General features: G+C 40.8%; 1 protein-coding gene across 1 annotated transcript; it reads left to right on the forward strand.

Annotated features, from left to right (window-relative positions):
- The first annotated feature begins 9,274 nt into the window (after positions 1-9,274).
- TMEM35A (transmembrane protein 35A) lies at positions 9,275-20,517 on the forward strand. Its single transcript, XM_039218079.1, has 2 exons — positions 9,275-9,588; positions 19,994-20,517. Exons 1-2 carry the CDS (start codon positions 9,469-9,471, stop codon positions 20,399-20,401), a joined length of 528 nt encoding a protein of 175 aa, XP_039074010.1. The 5' UTR covers positions 9,275-9,468; the 3' UTR covers positions 20,402-20,517.
- The last annotated feature ends 810 nt before the right edge of the window (positions 20,518-21,327 follow it).

Genomic DNA, 21,327 nt, shown 5'->3' on the forward strand with positions numbered 1-21,327 from the left:
GACGTGGGGTAGCAGAATGGATTAAAAAAAAAATCCATCTATTTGCTGTCTACGAGAAACTCATTTGAGACCTGAGGACACCTTCAGATTGAAAGTAAGGGGATGGAGAAATATCTATCATGCTACTGGAAGTCAAAAGAAAGCTGGAGTAGCTATACATACATCAGACAAAATGGACTTTAAAGTAAAGGCAGGAACAAGGGATGAAGGAGGGCAATATATAGTAATTACAGGGTATCCTTTAGGACGAGCTAACAATTATAAATGTCAATGCACCAAACATGAAGGCACCTAAATATATAAAACAATTAATGACAAACAGAAACAATATTATGGATAAGAATGTGCTAACAGCAGGGGACTTTAATACCCCACTAACAGCAATGGATAGATCAACTAAACAGAAAATCACTAAAGAAACAATGGACTTGAATGACATATTGGACCAGATGGATTTGAGAATTGATTTAGAAGTCTACATCCTGAGGCCATAGAATGAATTCACTTTCTTCTCAAGTGCAGATTGCACATTCACCAAGATAGATCACATACTGGGACATAAAGCAGCCCTCAATAAATATAAAAGATCTGAGATCATACCATGCACACTGTCAGATCACAATGCTATAAAACTTGAAATCAAATACAGGAAGAAGTCTGGAAAACCACCAAAAACATGGAGGTTAAAGAAAACCCTACTAAAGAATGAATGGGCCAATCAGGCAATTAGAGATGAAATTAAAAAATATATGGAAACAAATGAAAAAGAAAAAACAAAAATCCAAAATCTATGGGATGAGGCAAAGGCAGTCCTAAAAGGAAAGTACATTGCACTCCAGGCCTATTTCAAGAAATTAGAAAAAGCACAAGTCCAAAATCTAACAGCTCACCTAAAGGAACTAGAGGGAGAGCATCAAGAGCACCCCAAACCCAGTAGGAGAAGAGAAATAGAAAAAGCAGAGCAGAAATAAACAATACAGAAACCAAAGAAACAGTTGAACAGATCAATGAAACCAAGAGTTGGTTTTTTTGAAAAAATACACAAAATTAACAAACCTCTAGCCAGGTTTCTCAAAAAGAAAAGAGAGATCACCCAAATAGACACAATCACGAATGAAAATGGATTTATTACAACCAACCCCTCAGAAATACAAGCCATTATCAGGGAATACTATGAAAAATTATATGCCAACAAATTGGACAACTTAGAAGAAATGGACAAATTCCTAAACACACACTCATTACCAAAATTCACACGGGAAGAGATAAAAAATCTGAAAAGACCCATAACTAGTGAAGAAATAAAATCAGTTATCAAAAATCTCCCAACAAATAAGAGCCCTGGGCCAGATGGCTTCCCTGGGGAATTCTACCAGACATTTAAATCAGACTTAATACCCATTCTTCTCAAGCTATTCCAAAAAAGGAGAAATGGAAGGAAAACTTCCAGACTCATTTTATGAAGCCAGTATCACTTTGATTACCAAGCCAGACAGAGACCCAGCAATAAAAGAGAAATACATGCCAATAACCTTGATGAATATGGATGCAAAAATCCTCAACAAGATACTTGCACATCGAATTCAAAAGCACATAAAAAGAATTATCCACCATGAACAAGGGGGATTCATTCCCAGGTTACAGGGCTGGTTCAATATTCGCAAATCAAGCAATGTGATACATCACATCAACAAAAGAAAAGATAAAAACCATATGATCCTGTTGATAGATACAGAAGAAGCATTTGACAAAATACACCATCCCTTTTTTTTTTACATTTATTTTTGAGAGACAGAGAGAGGCAGAGCACAAGCGAGGAAGGGGCAGAGAGAGGGAGACACAGGATCAGAAGCAGGCTCCAGGCTCTGAGCTGTCAGCACAGAGCATGACTCAGGGTTTGAACCCACAACCATGAGATCATGACCTGAGCCGAAGTCGGCCACTCAACCGACTGAGCCACCCAGGCGCCCCAGCATCCCTTCTTAATAAAGACCCTCGAGAAAGTCGAAATAGAAGGAACTTATTTAAACATCATAAAAGCTATCTATGAGAAGCCCCCAGCTCACATCATCCTCAACGGGGAAAAATTGAGAACTTTCCCCCTGAGATCAGGAACATGACAGGGATGTCCACTCTCACCACTGTTGTTTAACATCGTGCTGAAAGTCCTAACATCAGCAATCAGACAACAAAAGGAAATCAAAGGCATCAGAATGGTCAAAGAAGAAGTCAAACTTTCACTTTTTGCAGACGACATGATACTCTACATAGAAAACCTGACAGACTCCACCAGAAGGCTACTAGAACTGATCCATGAATTCAGCGAAGTTGCAGGATACAAAATCACCGTACAGAAATCGGTTGCATTTTTATACACCAATAATGAAGCAAAAAAAGAGAAATCAAGAAACTGATCCCATTCACAATTGCACTAAAACCAGAAAATACCTAGGAATAAACCTAACCCAAGATATCAGAGATCTATATGATGAAAACTATAGAAAACTTATGAAGGAAATTGAAAAAGACACAAAGAAATGGAAAAACATGTCAATGCTTACGGATCGGAAAATAAATATTGTTAAAATGTTATTACTACGCAAAGCAATCTACACACTCAATGCAATCCCAATAAAAATTGCACCAGCATTCTTTTCAAAACTAGAACAAACTCTCCTCAAATTTGTATGGAACCACAAAAGACCCCGAATAACCAAAGTAATATTGGAGAAGAAAACCAAAATGGGAGGCATCACAATCCCAGACTTCAGCCTCTGGTACAAAGCTGTAATCATCAAGACAGTATGGTATTGGCACAAAAAACAGGCACATCGAATAAAGAACTTAGAATTGGACCCAAAAATGTACAGCCAAGTAATCTTTGACAAAGCAGGAAACAGTATCCAATGTAAAAAGACAGCCTCTTTAACAGGTGGTGCTGGGAGAACTGGACAGCAACATGCAAAAGAATGAAACTAGATCATTTTCTCACACCATACACAAAAATAAACTCAAAGTGGATAAAGGACCTGAATGTGAGACAGGAATCCATCAAAATCCTAGAGAAGAAAGCAGGAAACAACCTCCTTGACCTCAACCGCAGCAATTTCTTCTTTGATACAACCCCAAAGGCAAGGGGATTAAAAGCCAAAATGAACTATTTTGACCTCATCAACATAAAAAGTTTCTGCACGGCAAAGGAAACAATCAACAAAACTAATAGGCAACTGACGGAATGGGAAAAAATAGTTGCAAATGACCTATCAGATAAAGGACTAGTATCCAAAATCTATAAGGAACTCACCAAACTCCCCACCTGAAAAACAAACAATCCAGTGAAGAAATGGGCAGAAGACGTGAACAAACACTTCTCCAAAGAGGACATCCAGATGGCCAACAGACACATGAAACGATGCTCAGCATCCCTCCTCATCAGGGAAATACAAATCAAAACCACACAGAGATACCACCTCAAGCCAGTCAGAGTGGCTAAAATGAGCAAATCAGAGAACACGAGATGCTGGTGAGGATGTGGAGAAACGGGCACCCTCTTACACTGTTGGGAATGTAAACTGGTGCAGCCACTCTGGAAAACAGTGTGAAGGTTCCTCAAAAATTAACAATAGAACTCTCCTATGACCCAGCAATAGCACTGCTAGGAATTGACCCAAGGGATACAGGAGTGCTGATGCATAGGGGCACATGTACCCCAGTGTTCATAGCAGCACTCTCAACAATAGCCAAAACATGGAAAGAGCCTAAGTGTCCAACTGACAAATGGTTCAAGAAGATGTGATTTATCTATACCATGGAATACTACATGCCAATGAGAAAGAATGAAACCTGACCATGTGTAGCAACATGGATGGACCTTGAGGGTGTTATGCTGAGCAAAATAAGTCAGGCAGAGAAGGACAGCTACCATATGTTTGCACGTATAGGTGAATTAGGTGGAACTTAATGGATGACCATGGGGGAGAAGAAGGGGAAAAATAGTGGGGGAGAGGGAGGGAGGCAAACCATGAGAGACTCTTGAATGCTGAGAACAAACTGAGGGTTGATAGGGGTTGGGGAGAGGGAAGGGGGGAGATGGGCATGGAGGAGGACACTTGTGGGGATGAGCACTGGGTGTTATGTGGAGACCAACTTGACAATAAACTATATTAGAAAAAAAATGGAGTCTGGGGGCGCCTGGGTGGCTCAGTTCGGTAAACGTCCAACTTCGGCTCAGGTCATGATCTCATGGTTTGTTGGCTCGAGTCCTGCTTTGGGCTCTGTGCTGACAGATAGCTCAGAGCCTGGAGCCTGCTTCAGATTCTGTATCTCCCTCTCTATCTGACCGTCCTGCTCATGCTGTCTCTCTCTCTCTCAGAAATAAATAAAACATCAAAAAAATTTAAAAAGGACAAATAAAAATATTTATAAATAAAAAGTATAAGCAAATGTTAAATTTTGAGATTGGGATGAATTTTCTTCTTTTTTTTTAATTTGAGAGAGACAGAGCCTGAGTTAGTGGCTAGTGGCAAGACAGAGGGGCATAGGGGCAGCAGAGGGAGGGAGAGCGAGAGCGAGACAGAGAGAGAGAGAGAATACCAACCAGTCTCCATGCTTAGCGTGTCTGATGTGGGGCTCCACATGAGGCTATATCCCACAATCATGGCATCCTGACCTGAGTTGAAATCAAGAGTTGGATGCTCAACCAACTGAGCCACCCAGGGGCTGCTAGATTCGGAAGAATTTTGTAAGTGTAAAATCAATGGAAAAGTCATAAATAAAAGTATTGCTAGATTTGACTCCAGCAGATTTATTGGCAAACACAATCTGGCAAAAATATTTAAAACATAATTGATGCTAGTATGATATGAAGCGTTCTTATGTGGTGTTTTTTAACACCACAATACTCAAAATAAAAATGGAAAAGGACATAAACAGAAGATATCCATATGACCAACGAATTTATGAAAAAATGTTCTAACACACTAATAATGCACAAAATACAAATTTTTATTAATGAAATTGGTGAAGATGAAAAACACTGAAATTCTCAAGGCAGATCTGATGTGGTGATGTGTACATATTCTATACTATTGATGGGAAGGTAATTTGCTTTTTGGAAAACACATAAGTAATATGTGTCAAGAGTCTTTTAAACATTCATCTCTTTACATGATTTAAAAGAACAGCAACAGCAAATGGAGGAACAACACAGGTTTAAGTTGAATACCCCAAGAGATGGCAGCCCAGCTCTGGACCTGGGGAGCTGCATCACTCCTTGCTCTGTTTTCTCATTCATAAAATGGAGGGAATTAATAGTACTAATCTCAAATTACATGCAAATCACTTAGCATAGTGTTTGGCATCCTCTAGGTGATAAGTAAATGTTAGCTATTATTAAATTTGGTCATATAAAATGAATATGCATGGGGCAACTGGGTGGCTCAGTTGGTTGAGCATCTGACTCTTGATTGGCTTGGGTCATGATCTCAGGGTTTGTGAGACGGGGCCACCCACATGGGGCTCTGTGAGAGCCTGCTTGGGATTCTCTCTCTCCCTCTCTCTCTGCCCCTCCCCTGCTCATGCTCTCAATTTCTCTCTCAAAATAAAAAGAAAACTAAAAAAAAGAATATATAAATATAAAAAGTTCATAATTTTGATCCATCCAACTTCTAGAAACTTATCCTAAGGAAAAATTCAGGAATTTAGACAAAAATTGATATACAAAGATGTGCATCGCATTTTTTAAAATTTAATTTATTTTTTTAAATTTACATTCAAGTTAGCATATAGTGCAATAATGATTTCTGGAGTAGATTCCTTAAACCCCTTACCCCTTTAGCCCATCCCCCCACCACAACCCCTCCAGTAACCCTCTGTTTGTTCTCCATATTTAAGAGTCTCTTATGTTTTTGTCCCCCTCCCTGTTTTTATATTATTTTTGCTTCCCTTCCCTTATGTTCATCTGTTTCGTATTGTAAAGTACTCATAAGAGTAAAGTCATACGGTATTTGTCTTTCTCTGACTAATAATACCCTCCAGTTCCATCCACCTATTTGCAAATGGCAAGATTTCATTCTTTTTTATTGCTGAGTAATAATCCATTGTGTGTGTATATATATAGCTTCTTTATCCATTCATCCATCGATGGACATTTGGGTTCTTTCCATATTTTGGCTATTGTTGATAGTGCAGCTATAAATATTGGGGTGCATGTGTCCCTTTGAAACAGCACACCTGTATCCCTTGGATAAATACCTAGTAGTACAATCGCAGGTTCATAGGGTAGTTCTATTTTTGATTTTTTGAGGAACCTCCATACTGTTTTCCAGAGTGGCTGCACCAGTTTGCATTCCCACCAGTAGGTGCATTGCATCTTTGTTTGCAGAAGCAAACACCATAAAACCAATAATATCTAGCAATAGAAGAATAGTTATATGAACTACAGTACATTCAAATAATGCTGAAGTATTATACAGTCATTTTGAAAGGATTTTGTTTCTGAAGATAGTTTAATGATATGGAGAAATGCTAACACGTGAAAAAAAAAGCAGAGTATAAAACTGACTCTGTAGTAGGATCAAATTTTGAAAAACTATTTATATATATTTTGTACATAGAGAGGGATTTAGGAAAAAGATCAATTAGAATATTGACCAATCACAATAACAATGTTCATCTCTGCACGTTGGGATCATGAGTTGTTTTTTCCTTATATTTTCTACTATTCAGTATTTTACACATTTTATAATGAATATTACTGGGGCGCCTGGGTGGCATAGTTGGTTGGGCATCTGACCTCAGCTCAGGTCATGATCTTGCAGTCTGTGAGTTCGAGCCCTGCATCAGGCTCTATGCTGACAGCTCAGAGCCTGGAGCCTGCTTCTGATTCTGTGTCTCCCTCTCTCTCTGCTCCTCCCCCACTCACTCTCTGTCTCTCTCAAAAATGAATAAATATTAAAAAGATTTTTATAATGAATATTATTATTTCTGTTATCATGTAATTTGAAAGGAAAATGGTATGTGTGTATATATATATATATATTTTATTTTTATCAGTTGCTTAACTATGTGAATGGGCTTCGCTAAGTGCTCCTTTTACTCATCTCTAACAAATCCTACTCTCTACTATACAACAAACTCCTTGGAAGCAGGGACTATGCCTCATTTATCTGCATATGTGTATAGTGCCTAATTCACTTGTGTGTACATTGTAGTCACTAATTTATAGGTCAAATCATAATCACAAAAGATTGAAATTCTTCCATAATAAGATGTAAATGATTCCTAAACCTAAAGTGTTACCACTCCCAGGGATATGTACATTCAAATTCGTAAGTTTTAAAAAAATTTTAATGTTTATTTATTTTTGAGAGATAGAGACAGAGCATGAGCGGGGGAGGAGCAGATAGAGAGGGTGACACAGAATCTGAAGCAAGCTCCAGGCTCTGAGCTGTCAGCATAGAGCCCAATGCAGGGCTCGAATCCAGGAGCTGTAAGATCATGACCTGAGCTGAAGTCAGCCGCCTAACTTACTGAGTCACCCAGGAGACCCTCATCAGTTTTTTGTTGTTGTTGTTGTTTTTGTTATTGTTTTGGCAAGGAACATTTATTAGGATCTGGCGTTGTTCTAGGTACTATGGGGAATATATAGAAGTTGTTCCTACCTTGAAATGCTTATAATCTAAACTAACTGTGGAGTAGTAGATTAGGAAAGCAAAGGAAGTTAAAAAAGGAACTACATCATTATATGTTAGACACTATGCTAGGCAATTTACTTATATTGAATTCTCACAACAAACTTTTGAGGTAGAATTTTCACAGACATTTTATAAATGTGGAAATGGAAGTTGGGTGACTTATCCAAGTTCACAGAGTTAGTGGCAGAGCTGGCATTTAAACCCTGGACCTTCTGGACCTGACTCCAGACTCTCTCTTAGTGAACTCTCTCTTACTGCCTCATCAAAAGGGTGTGTATGTGCGTGCATGTGTGAGTGTGTGTGTGTGTGTGTGTGTGTGTGTGTATGTGTAATCGCAGGGCAAAGCAGAATCAGGTCAGTGCTATACTTACAATGCAAAGTAGAAAGTATATAGAGAGGCAATAGAGCAATGGTTAAGAACCTGGACTCTGGAAATTACTGCCTAGGTTTGAATTCTGGCTCTCCACTTACTAGTATATACTCTTGGGCAAGTTATTTAACTTCCCTGTGCCTCAATGGTCCATCCATAAAATGGGAGCTCATACCTAGCTCACAGTGTTGCTGTAAAGAGTTAATGAGTTGGGGTCTCTGAGTGGCTCAGTTGGTGAAGCCTCTGACTCTTGATCTCGACTCAGGTCATGATTCTGCAGTTCACAGTTTGTGGCATAATTCCACGATTTGTGGGACTGAGGACAGCATAGAGCCTACTTGGGATTCTCTCTCTCTCGCTCTCCCTCTCTAAATAAATAAATAAGTAAATAAGTAAGTAAATAAATAAATAAATAAAAGACTGAATGAGTTAATACAAGTAAAGGGCAGTGTCTAGCACTTAGTAAACAGTCAACAGACATTGGTTATTGGTGCAGGAAATCAGAGGATGGAGAAAACATATCCAGCTGGGAATGGATCAGGAAAGGGCTCTATGGAGAAAGTGACATTGAGGAAGTTTGAATGTTAATTAAGAGTGATGGAGTAGTGAGAGGTGGGAAAGCTCAGGTTTATGGAGCCATGAGCATATAGGATATAAGGGGTGGCATGGAGCTATTGGAAGATAAATCTCCAAAGAGAGGCAGGGGTCAAAATGTGGAGGGCCTCAAATGTCTAATTTAAAACCATGGAGTTAACCACTGGGCAATGGGAACCATTAAAGGTTTTTGAGGAAGAGAAAGATAAAGCATTCTTCGGCAGCAATGGAACCTGACAACTTTGCAGATTTATCTTTGAATGTTGCCCACTGCAGAAACCAGCAAACTAAGGACTAATGTTTTTGACTGAGGGAAAGGAAAAGAGGAGAGAAGGAGGGAGGTTGAAAAACAGGAGTGAATAACTAGAGGACTATTATAGAGATGAAAAGTGCTCCTGGTGAGAAGTGGTGGAAAGGAGGTCTTTCCCTGATTTCCTCATTCCAGTAGGCAGCCCAGTGGCTGAACTCAAAGGGTAACCTACCTTTTCCCCATTTTATGACTTCCGCATTTTAAGTTTCCACCTCTGTTGAAAGCTCCATTTAACTTCCAGACTGTGCTTTTGGCCAGTGAGGACGAAGCGTAGGGCATTAGGACCCAGCGACTGTTGTAGTGAGAGAGGTTGAATCTCGATCTCTCAATTTTTCTCTCCAGCTCCCTCCTCTCCCTTTGTCATTCTAGCTGCCCTGCCTGCTGCCTCCGCAGCGTCCCTCTAGTTCTCCGTCCCTCTAGCTCTCCCTGTGCTAACTGCCTGCGCCTTAGACAGGGTGCGCAAAGCCGAAGGATTGGTTGGGACCTGCCTTGGTGACCCCATGGCGTCCCCGAGAACCGTAACGGTCGTGGCCCTCTCAGTGGCCCTGGGACTCTTCTTTGTTTTCATGGGAACTATCAAGTTGACCCCCAGGCTCAGTAAGGATGCCTACAGTGAGATGGTAAGTGAGACAAACGGGTGATGAGGGACGCACCCCCCCCCCCGAGGGATTGCGAGTACCTCTCCCCTTGTCTTCCCTGTCCGTGGCCCCATCCCCTTCACCCCTACCCCCACCCTGGACCTTCCCTTCTCCCCAACAACTTTGCAGCTTTGAAGGAGCAGCTGGACAAGAGCGATGTGGGCTATGGCGGGAGCAACTGTTTTGGAGCTACTGAGCACCAGTTGGGGGAGGGGTTGCCAGCGAGTTCACCCCCACCCCCAAGTAAACCAGAATGCTGAGACCTGCGTAGCACCTGTCATTGGCAGGAACCTTTCCCTTCTTGTAGCACATCCAAAGTCTGGATAACCAGTTTGCAAGTCTGATTCCTTCCCTTGGAGCTAAGAGTTTAACAAGCTGGAGAGTTTATTTATTTTCGGGAAGAACAAAGGGGAAGGAGGAAAAGAGCTGGGGGAGAAAGAGCTACTAAATCCAGTGATTTTTAGGGGCGGGAAAGGCATTCCTCTTTCCAGGAGATAGCTATCTCCTAACCACCTGGGCGTGTGTGTCTGTATCCTTGAAACAAAGCAGTCTTGGTCCAAATAAAGGTCACTGAGGGCCTGCTTCTTCCCCTTCACTCAAGGGAGACCTGAATGTTTTGTTTTGTTTTGTTTTGTTCGTGGACTAATCTGCAAAATCTGCAAAGTCTGCCTATTTGCTCCTGCGAAATAATCCATTATCCCCACCTTGCTTCCTGTGGATGCTCAGGGCCAGGTCCTCTGCAGGTTTTCTCCATTGCAGTGTTGGAATCACCGAAGGTGACTGGCCAAAACATTTCCTCTGCAACCTGGGGGCTGGGCTGCTCTCCCCAGCTGGGCATAAAACGGACTTGTTCCTGTGCTGTAGAGTGTGAGGAGATGGCAGGGGCTGTTTCCAGCACTTTCGGTCTCTTGCCTCTCCCCCTGTCACTTTACCTCTTTATTTCCCCACCCCAGCTGAAGAGAACCTGCTTCTCACTGCCTTTGCCAGAATGCCAGTAATGGGAGAGAACCCATTACTGGGCTCTCAAGGTCAAGAAGGAAAGGAGCTTAGGGGAGGAACAGGAAGAGAGAGAGGAAAGAGGCAAGAGGGACTCCCCATTAGGGCTGAGGCAAGGAGGAATCGCCTCACACGTTGACAGTAATAAATAGCTCTCCTGGAGCCCACTGAGGACCCTTCTAGGGCTCCTCAATGGGAGCTGCAAACGGATCTAGACTGTCAAATTGTAGATGCTCAGAAAATGTTTGCAGGCATCTCTGGCTTTTCTGTCAGGGTTTGAGCTGGTGCTTTCCATGTCTCTCTTACCACAGGATCACCTTGGGGGTGGGGAAGTGTGGCTGGGACTCATGGGTCTAGGTCTAGCCCCAGTGGCAAATCCTAATGTATTTCTCCTCCCCTCCCCTCTTCCCAGCATGTTTGACCGGATGGAATTGAAGTCAGGTCAAAATGAGTATCCAGGGCAGCCTGCATTGGGGAGGGGTGGGGAGGTGGCGTAGCAGAAGCCACCAAAGGCAGAGGGACTGGGTGGGAGGGACATGTCACTGTATTTTTGTCTTGGTGGTAGTAGTTTGGTGTTAGATTATAAATACATGAATATGCTCTTTACTTTTTGTATCTACAGATATTCTATGTTTGTGTGTGCACCTTAGATACTTCTGAGCTTTCCCTTTCCTCAGGACATAGTATGCTCTTCAGTATACTCCCTGTCCCCTAGGCCCTCCTCAGCTGTTTTAGAGCCCCCTTCCTCAAGCTTCACCCTAAGTATAATGTTAGGCTCTGCAGGCAATCCAACTAAGATGGAGTCACCCGGGAAGCTTCCTACCAGCTTGGCAGGAGCTCCTGAGGAGGACCGGCCACAAATCAGTTTATAGTAGGTTTCTTCCTAGGGAGTAGAGCTGTTTATTGCAGCCTAATGAAAGGCAGAAAAAAACAATATATCAGGTTGTCATATCATACAAAGGAACATATTTAAATAAGTATAAGCTAATACAGCAGGACAGAACTATTGTGTATGTTGTGGTGTGTGTGTGTGTGTGTGTGTGTGTGTGTGTGTGTGTGTGATTATGTGTTCAGGGGCATCTGGAGGGAATGAAAGAACTGTATCTAGCTGGGAGGTAGACTTCACAGTAGTATGAAGCTTGAGGAGGATTTTCAGATTTCCTTTTCCAAGGTCCCCTCCTGCATTGAACATTGGGCCCCAGGCTGGAGATCCGGCACAGGGCCCACTGCACCAGTCCTGGGCTGGCCAAGCTTTATTCTTGAATCCATAGAAAACTGAGAAAAATTCAATTCTAGTACAAAAAAGGTGCTCAATTTATATTTGTTGAATGGATGAGTGAATGAATGAGTCATTGGAGCATTGTCTTGGCTGGTTACCACCCCTCAGATTTCTCTGGTTGGATCTTGATTATGTAGTATAGGAGCCATTTCTTGCTCTTAGAAGGGCATATAGCCCCTCAGGACCCCATGTCTAGGTCAGCTGAGATGATTATCTGGGATTTTATGTTTTCCATTTAGGAGTGATTCCTCTGCATTGACAGTCATGCATTGCCTGCAGTGGCTTTTCTTACAAGATCTCAAAGTGTTGTTGTTTAAAGATTATTTGTTCTTTAAAACATATCCGTGAGGTAAATTCATTTTATTAGTTATTCTTATTTAACTGATGGATTAAACTGAACCAATATCATAGGGTAAACTGTTGTGGGAACAGAGAATATAAACCAAGTCCATGACTCAGTACTCACAGTAGAGGAGTCATTAATGATCACAACTGCCTTTTTGGATGTCAGAACTTACAACTGATTCTTGAAAATACCTGGTACATTCTTGCTTCTTTTTTGTAACAGTTCAACTGCACCAATACATTACTTTGAAACCAATTTTTCAAATTTAGATTTTTGGTTTTCTTTTTTTTCTGCCACTATTTTTTTCTTGTTCTAAAACCATTAGTGTTATACTTATGTATTGTCCCCTCCATGGAGAATTGTTGCTAAGAACCAAATAGACACATGGCTATGAACTTCTTTCCTGTATACTGCAGACCAGGAAAAGTTAATGGAAGGAGCACAGGCTTTCACTCAGATAGCTTTGGGCTTGAGTCCTGACATTCTTGGTGTCTCAGTTTCCTCATCTGTAAAATGAGGATAATAATTTTTCCCTCAGAAAGTTGTTGTAAGTATTAATTGAGATTATATACGAAAGCATCTAGTACAGTGTTTACTTATAGTGAGTATTTAAGAAATGCTCTGGGTGAAGTAATGATGATCATGGATTCTACATTATGACTAATTTGAATGGTCAGTGTAAGGGATTAAAATCAGGCATATAGAAGAACAAGATGCTATTTTCATGTGCCCTGGTGAACAGACATTTATGCAATTAGCTAATATTGAAAACTCCACACTTCCTGCTGGGTAATGCATAGTGGATTCCATGCAGAACTTCCAGATGTCTTTCTGAATTGCCCATTTGGTGTGTGTCGCCCCATACCTCCTCCAGATTTAGCAAGTGTCATTATAGAGTACTCTAAAGCCCACGTGAATTCAACATGACTGATCACTCCCTTGACTAAATGCCTTCATTAATTCACTTGAAATTGGGAGACGGCACTTACAAATGTTGCTAAGCAGTTTCCTGTGTAGTGATGGGGAACAAACAAATGGTTGACTTGCTCTAAATTTGGCATTCAGCTCTTTTTATCAGTGGTTCCATTCTGTAATCAAAAGGGGCTCCATGTAGAATGGTAAGAAAACACCAAATTCCTGTCACAATGAAGCCAAAGGATTGTGGCCCTAAAGAAAACAGGGCAATTCTCTGCTTCTTTGCATTCCCTCATAGGGAAGGTTTGTTGATTTGATTGATTTGCTTATCTATAGTCAAATACCCTCTCCCTGTATAACCCTGGGGAAACACTCCAGATATGTTTGGGCAGTTTATTTAATGTCCTTAGGTAATCTTTTATGCTTCCAATCACTGCCATTAATTGCTTTCCAGCTAGGTAATAAGATAGTAATTCACTGATGCTTAGACTGCTCTCTGAGGTGATACAGTACCTTTATTCCATCAGAGAGGAAACTGACCCTGAGATGTGAAGTGACTTTGCTGAGTTCATACAGATAGCCATCCCACACTAAACTACATTGGAGTTTATGCCAGGGAACTTATACCCTCTCAATGGCTAACAGCTGTGCTTGTTTCAGAGCTACCTTTGTTTAACAGCTGAAGTCAGATTCTTCTGCCATAAAATGCAGTTTGGTTAGTAGGACCAGGTTTGCCAGCTTCCTCTTTAGGTATGTACTATATGGCAGTGGGAAATAGAATTGTCTAAAATGTGTTTATCCTTCACATGGATATTTGGCAACTAACCATGTGATAGCTTTCTATTGCACTTAGGAAATAATCTATAATTCACATATGGCTTTTTTCCCCTACAGAGATGCAGGAAAATCATACTTGAGTCAGTACATTCTGCAGTGGTTATGGTCTAAGACAGCCTTTACTGGCTAAGATAGCAACCAGGCTGAGAATTTTAGCCAAAATATTTTTGTCAGTGCCCTCTTTGGCTTTCATATAGTTTTTTTCTCTGTAAATTTTAGTGAAGAATAGCATTCTTAAATGTGCACCTACTGTAGATGAACAGCTCAAGGAATTTTCAGAATACTCCTGTGCAACCAGCACCTATATCAAGAAACAGACCATTACAAGCTCCACAGAAACCCTCCTCAGGGCTCCTTCCAACTACTACCTCCCCAAAAGTAATTATTTTCCTGAATTCTAATAATATAAGTTAGTTTTACCAGTTTTGAACTTTATATAAATGGATGTACACAGTAGATTAGCCATTTCTTTTTCTTTTACCTAACTGGCATAAGTGTACTGAAGTGGACCAAACCACTTGGCCTCTGTTCGCATTTTGTCCTGTAAGTTGACTTGGACCAGTTATTAAATGCAGTAGAAGATGAATGTAATTAGACAGATTTTTAAAAATGTTTGTTTATATATTTTTGAGAGGGAGAGAGAGCGAGAGAGCAGGGGAGGGTCAGAGAGAGAGGGAGAGAGAGAATTCCAAGAAGGCTCTCCGTACTGTCAGTGGGGCTAAATCTCACAAACTGTGAGATCATGACCCAAGCTGAAATCAAGAGTCAGACACTTAACTGACTGAACCACTCTGATGCCTCGTAATTAGACAGTTTTGAGCTGTTCAAATTTAATGTCATTAATATGAGATCATGGACCCTAGTATATTGTGAAGAGTAAATGACAGAAAAAATTATGACTAAAGAAAGGCTTCATATCCTTTTGACTCATGTCTGAATCATATTTTCTCATACAATAAAAATGGTCCTGTTTGATTCATCGCTATTATCATCAAAAGAATCTTTGTGGCTTACAAACACATGGACTTCTCATTGTATGGTTCATTAATAATGAAATGTGTGTTTGTGTCCCTTGGTTGATGCCATGATACTATAATTTTTTACTAAATCTCCAAACTGCACGTTTAATTTATAAAAGAGGAAACCCAGATAATAAAATACTTAGTAATTTTCTCCAAGCAATTTAGGGGCAAAACTAAAATTGAAATTTAGCGTATCTTAAAAATCTCAGTCCAAGGGTATTGCTGGATGATTGCTTCCCATGGAAGGGATTTGAAACATTTGACTAAACACTCTTCTTTTCTTGCTTCCTTGCCCTATAAGGAAACTATGGTTATAGAGTATAGTCATTGCAATGGAAAGGAAACAGACCAAAAAATGATCTGTGAGAGCCTTTTGGGAGAGTGACTTGGTCAACTCTCTTTATTCTTTTTTTTTTTAATATTTTTTTATTTATTTCTAGGAGAGAGAGACACCGTGAACAGGGGAGGGTCAGAGAGAGAGAGAGACACACAGACTCTGAAATAGGCTCCAGGCTCTGAGCTGGCAGTCAGCACAGAGCCCAACGTGGGGCTCGAACCCATGAACCGTGAGATCATGACCTAAGCGAAAGTCGGACGCTTAACCGACTAAGCCACCCAGTCGCCCGCAACTCTCTTTATTCTTACTATCAGAACAATTAAAGTTTTTAGAGATCTAGTTACTATAGACTCAAGACATGTGGCCCAGACATGTGGCCCTTCTATTGTTAGAAATGAGGTGGCCGAGACCAAACATTGACGGGGCTGGCAATAAAGGATTCTTTTGATGTCTCCATCCTACTCCACAGGAGAAAGAATAAAGTGCTTCCTATAATGTCAAGACCCCACCCAAGCTGAGTCCCTTCTCTAACAAATTAAAGTCTCCCTGTCTAGAGTCCTGGAGAACAGATGCTATCTGTACCTATTCAGCTTTGAACTAAAGATTTGATGAAATGGCTATGGACCTGCAGTTTCCTCTGGAGAAAAGAAGGGAAATAAACAAGCAACAGTTGCATAAAAAAATCCACAGCTGTAGTTTAAGAAGTTAGATAAACAACTGAAAAAGTGATAAGGAGTTACACCAAATGTAACCAAAAAAAGGTCACGAGGGGCGCCTGGGTGGCTCAGTTGATTACGTGACTGCAGCTCAGGTCATGATCTCATGGTTTGTGAGATTGATCCCCATGTCAGGCTCTGTGCTGACAGCTCAGAGTCTGGAACCTGCTTTAGAGTCTGTGTGTCTCTCTCTCTTTTTGCCCCTCCCCCACTCGTGCTCTGTCTCTCTTTCTCTCAGAAATAAACATTTAAAAAAGAAAAAAAAGCTGCTGAAGTCATAGGAACTTGATTTAAAGACCTGGAGTTTGGCCAAAGGCTACAAATTCCACAATGGTATAGTTAAGAATCTATTCTTGAATGATGGGTGGTTAGCCTTAGCCAAAAAAGTACTGTTTCCAGAAGCCACTCAGCCAGTCTGTAAGTCTTGGCTCTGAACTTGACTATAAGAAACTCTTCTTACCTCCTGCGTTCATCATGTCAGAAGCTTACATTTAGGATTAGGAACTGCCTCTTGGGAAACTTTGTGTTGTTAATTAGAAATGGTCCTTACTTAAAAGTGTTAAGAAAGGCTCTTATGTCTAGATTTCTTTCCCTAATGTTGCTCTGCTAACGTCACCAGAGAGGAGAGGGGGAGAGAGTGGGTAGGTGGCACCTAGTTTAACAGCAAGAGGAAACAGGCATACTTTTCCCCACCACCAGGTGCCCTAACCCTCATCTATGTTCTGCTCCATTTGGGTCTGCCCATGGTTTTCTGCTGCTTACTGGTGAAACTCGCCCCTAATTTTTTTCAAAGTCCCTGATTTAACCGAAAATGGGGTGAGGGTGGAAGAATGTCTAACATGCTGTGTTTCTTTATATGCTCAGGAAAAGGGTGAGGTGAAATGTTAAACACAGGATCTGACAGGGCCAGAATTAGGAAGAGGCAAGTGAGGCAGGGCTACACAAGTGCAGAGTTGGATCCTGCCTTTATTTAATGTTTTGATATTTTGTTCTTTAAAGATATTATCTACCTTAATCAAGAATTGTTTTTGGTGCCATCTTAAATTTTGCATTCAAGGCAAATAGCCTTGCTCATTTCACTTTAATCTTAACCCTGGTCAGAAAAAAATGAGGCTTAGAGAGGTCAAATAATTTGCCTATGGACATCCAAGTAGAAAGTGACAGAGATGGGATTTAAAGGCAAATTTGTTTGAATCAAAACCCATGTTTTTTTTCCCAGTAAACCATTGGTCTTTTAACAGTCCTCATAGAGGATTATCTTGTGCCACTCATAATAATTCATCCTTGAAAAAGGTACATTCACTTATCCAGAAGTGAGAGAAATGACTTAACATTTTTTACAAACCTGGAGTGTGTGAACATATTCTAAGTGCCAGATGCTTCTAAGAGGTCAAGTTGGCTTTCTGCCTGATTTTCATCATCCTTGCCTTGCATCTGAAACTTTTGACTATTCTCTTCTTGAAAACCTTGGCCCCCATGACCTTGTCTCTTGGTTTTCCCCATACTTTTCCACCTACACTATCTTCTGTCTACTTTGTGGACTCTCTTCCTTTATCTATTTCTTAAACATCTGTCACACAATTTTCCCCACTGTATACATTCTACCTGGATACTGATGACTGTCCATTATGTATCTTTACCTCACATCTCTCTTACTGAGCTGCCTACCAGACATCCCCACTTAGATGTCTTAAAGATACTTCAACTAAAAAAAAAAAGAATAAAAACAAATTGAGTCCCTCATTCCTTCCTACCCCTTGCACCACCCCCAACCTGCTCTTCCAGATGCATCCCCAAACTTGGAGAATGCAGTACCTTCTATGCAGGTACCCAATCCAGAAACCAGAGAATCTTTCTTGACTTATCCCTTTCCCTCAGTGTCCACATCCAATATGACACCAAATTCTGCTGATTTTGCTTTAAAAAATATCCTTGACTATACCCTTCCCTCTCTCCTTACTGTCATTACCCTAGGTCTCTTACTTGATTTCCTTGCTTCCAAGCATCTCTCCCAATCCATCCTCCACACTATTTCCAGAGGGACCATCCTCAAAAGCAAATTATGTTGCTCTCCCTGTCTTATAGGATAAAGTCCATCTCTGCAACACAACATATATAGTTCTCCATGATCTCATGGTGACACATATATAGACACATATAAAGGACATATATAGATCTCATGATCCGTGATTCATATCTATCTCCCCTGTCTCATGTCTCACTCTCACCTCTCCCTCCCCCAATCTGTGCTGAACTGGGGCAGTGTTTGAAATACACACATCTATTTTGTGCTTCAGGGCCTTTGCTCGTCCATTTTCCTGTGCCTGCAATGACCTTCCCTTGTTGATATTGCAAACACCTGCTCTTTCTTTAATATTTCACCTTAGCTTTTCTCAGTTTCCATCTAGGAAGAGTTGGCCACTCTGGTTTGCCTCTACTCTATCCACTATATGATTTTATTCAGCACCCATTACAGTTTATTGCACTTCTGTATTTACATAACTTTTCTTCATATAAACTCAAGCTTCAGGAAGGCAGGGCCTTAGAATGATTGATATCTGTATCCAAAGTACCCAGTAGAGTGCCTAGCACAAGAAGGCACTTAAGAAATACCGAATGAATTAATGGATACTTACTGAAAACAAAGCAGTGGGCCAACCTAAGAAGACATTTGATAAAATCTCGTCAATTTACTACAAAATGAGGATCAGGCCAGTCTGAATATAGTGAAAAATATGATTATCTATTACTCTAAGGTCAATATAATCTTATTGCTTTGTAATGTATCCAGTGACTCCCTTCTCTGTTCTATTATGTCTCCCTTTGAGCTATAATTAGACCTTGCACAGGCTTCTATCATGTGCTGCTAACCATGCTGCTTTATACTGGTATTTTATGTATCTGTTTCCTACCACTAGACCAAGATCCTGTCTTATTTACCTCCTTATCTCCATTGCCTAATCAATGGTAGGTGTTTAATAAGTATTTGTTGAATTAAAATTAATGAACTTGCATCAGGCTAATCAAAGTAGTGTCTTGTAAAGGCCTAAGGATTTATCTCAATGACCATGAGAATGATTTTTATCTTACTATATTTTGTTAAAGATATATATGGGTCTAGTATTTGCATACATTTGTAGTTTTCTATTCACTTAGCACTCACTTTTTAATTTTTACAGATTACACAGATGTAAACTCTAGCTCAGCTTTTGTCTGAATTATCACAGATTCCAAATTAGGGAAGTTTAAATTAGTGAAGCTTTACCACAATGTGCCTTGTCTTGTTTCATTTTGGGTGGTATTCATATATATCTGGGTTTAGATGAGGCAAGCAGTAGAAAATGTAGATGTGGCTAATCTGTACCAGATTTTATGGGCCCGATACAATATCTTCATTTATTTTTTAAATGTTTATTTATTTATGTACTTATTTTGAGAGAGAGAGAGAGAGAAGGTGAGAGAGCACAAGCAGGGAGGGGCAAGGGAGAGGGAGAGGGAGAGAAAGAATCCCAGGCAGGCTCCACGCTGTCAGCACAGAGCCCAATGCGGGGCTTGGTCTCAAGAACAATGAGATCATGACCTGAGCTGAAATCAAGAGTTGGATGCTTATTCAGCTGAACCACCAAAGCACCCCTAAGCTTCTTAAAATGCTTTTAGTTTTGTTTATGATTTATACTCAGAAAATAATTTTAACTATAAAGCTAAATTCTCTTTTGTGCTGTTACTAAGGTTTAAATCACAGGAACCTCAGAAGATTCCTTGCTTTTTTCTCATCTTAATTACAAGGACTTTACTTAGGGGCCACACTGAAAAAAAAAAAATGGACCTGGTGGGGACATAGAAAGGGAATGGTGGGGAAGGAGGACCTCGCTTGTGTTTTCTTCATTCTAATGTTAAAATCATGCTAAATGTGGCATTCCTTATGATATTTCACTCTAGAAACGTGCTTACAAGAGCTATGTCCGAGCCCTCCCTCTGCTGAAGAAAATGGGGATCAATTCTATTCTCCTCCGCAAAAGCATTGGTGCTCTAGAGGTGGCCTGTGGCATTGTCATGACCCTGGTACCTGGGCGTCCCAAAGATGTGGCCAACTTCTTCCTACTCTTGCTGGTGTTGGCTGTGCTCTTCTTCCATCAGCTAGTTGGAGATCCTCTCAAACGCTACGCCCATGCTCTGGTGTTTGGAATCCTGCTCACCTGCCGCCTGTTGATTGCCCGCAAGCCAGAAGACCAGTCTTCTGAGAAGAAGCCCTCACCACTATCAGGGCAAGCAGGGAATGTCGGGAATGCAGAGGAGCAGCCCTCCTTATATGAGAAGGCCCCTCAGGGCAAAATGAAGTTGTCATAGGAAAGCAAAAGTGGACCTTCCAGGCAGTTGCCTCCATGACACCCAGGAAGATGTCATTGTGTGTTTTTCATTTGATTTATCTTGAGGGAAAGGGAAAAATAGAATCTGCAAGTTAATGGCCCTATTGGCTTGTGTACACCTATACCCTAAAATGACTTCCCCACATAGACATGTGTGCACCACCTTTAATCACTCCGGGGCAACTCTCACATCTTGCTGCATGTACATGTATTTGGCTAACTATTGAAGTGTATTTGTGAGATGGACTCCAGCAAGCATGTGACTATAAGATTATATGTGGGAAAATGTATTTACTGTGTGTGTGTGTGTGTGTGTGTGTGTGCGCGCGCGTGTGCCCGTGCGCAAGCACGGAGGTGCAAGGAGAAGGCTCTGATCTTGAACTAATCCTGCACAGGTATCCTTCCCTTTATAGACTGATTCTAGTGGGAGGGTGGAATAAAACAAACTTCCCATAAAGAGAATCCTACTTACTTCTGGTATAAATCAGTGATGTGTTTCAGTGGGATGAGGGAATTTCCCTCAATAGATTAAGCTGAGAACCATTTTATCACTTTAGGAAAAAGTTCCTTCAATTTGAGACACTGGGTTATACTGATTAGCCTCCACTGTAACAGCTGTTGAAATTTTAAATACTCTATATTCAGTTTAATTAAAATAAGGGATATATGCAGTCCATACATAATCTAATTCAAGTGATAAAATTGGAAGTTTCACCTTGCCTTTGCCCCAACCCAACCTACTAAGCTCCTTTACTCAGTTTGAAACTGACACAGTAACTTGTTACCAGACATCATTTTTGGGTTTCTTAAGACAAAAGCTGCCTCACTTCCTACTATTCTCAGCAGCTAACCAGGATTTGGCAGATGCTCCACTGTTGCAGTTGAGGCAGCAAGGATTAGTCCTGT

The sequence above is a fragment of the Hyaena hyaena genome, unplaced genomic scaffold, assembly GCF_003009895.1.
Source record: "Hyaena hyaena isolate Hyena2069 unplaced genomic scaffold, ASM300989v1 scaffold_744, whole genome shotgun sequence".
Lineage (NCBI taxonomy): Eukaryota > Metazoa > Chordata > Mammalia > Carnivora > Hyaenidae > Hyaena > Hyaena hyaena.

Bases quoted from the DNA above. Each gene is read 5' to 3' on its own strand.
- TMEM35A (XM_039218079.1), top strand. From the start codon at position 9,469: ATGGCGTCCCCGAGAACCGTAACGGTCGTGGCCCTCTCAGTGGCCCTG. The intron at 9,589-19,993 runs GTAAGTGAGACA...ATTTCACTCTAG, and splicing joins AGGATGCCTACAGTGAGATG to AAACGTGCTTACAAGAGCTA.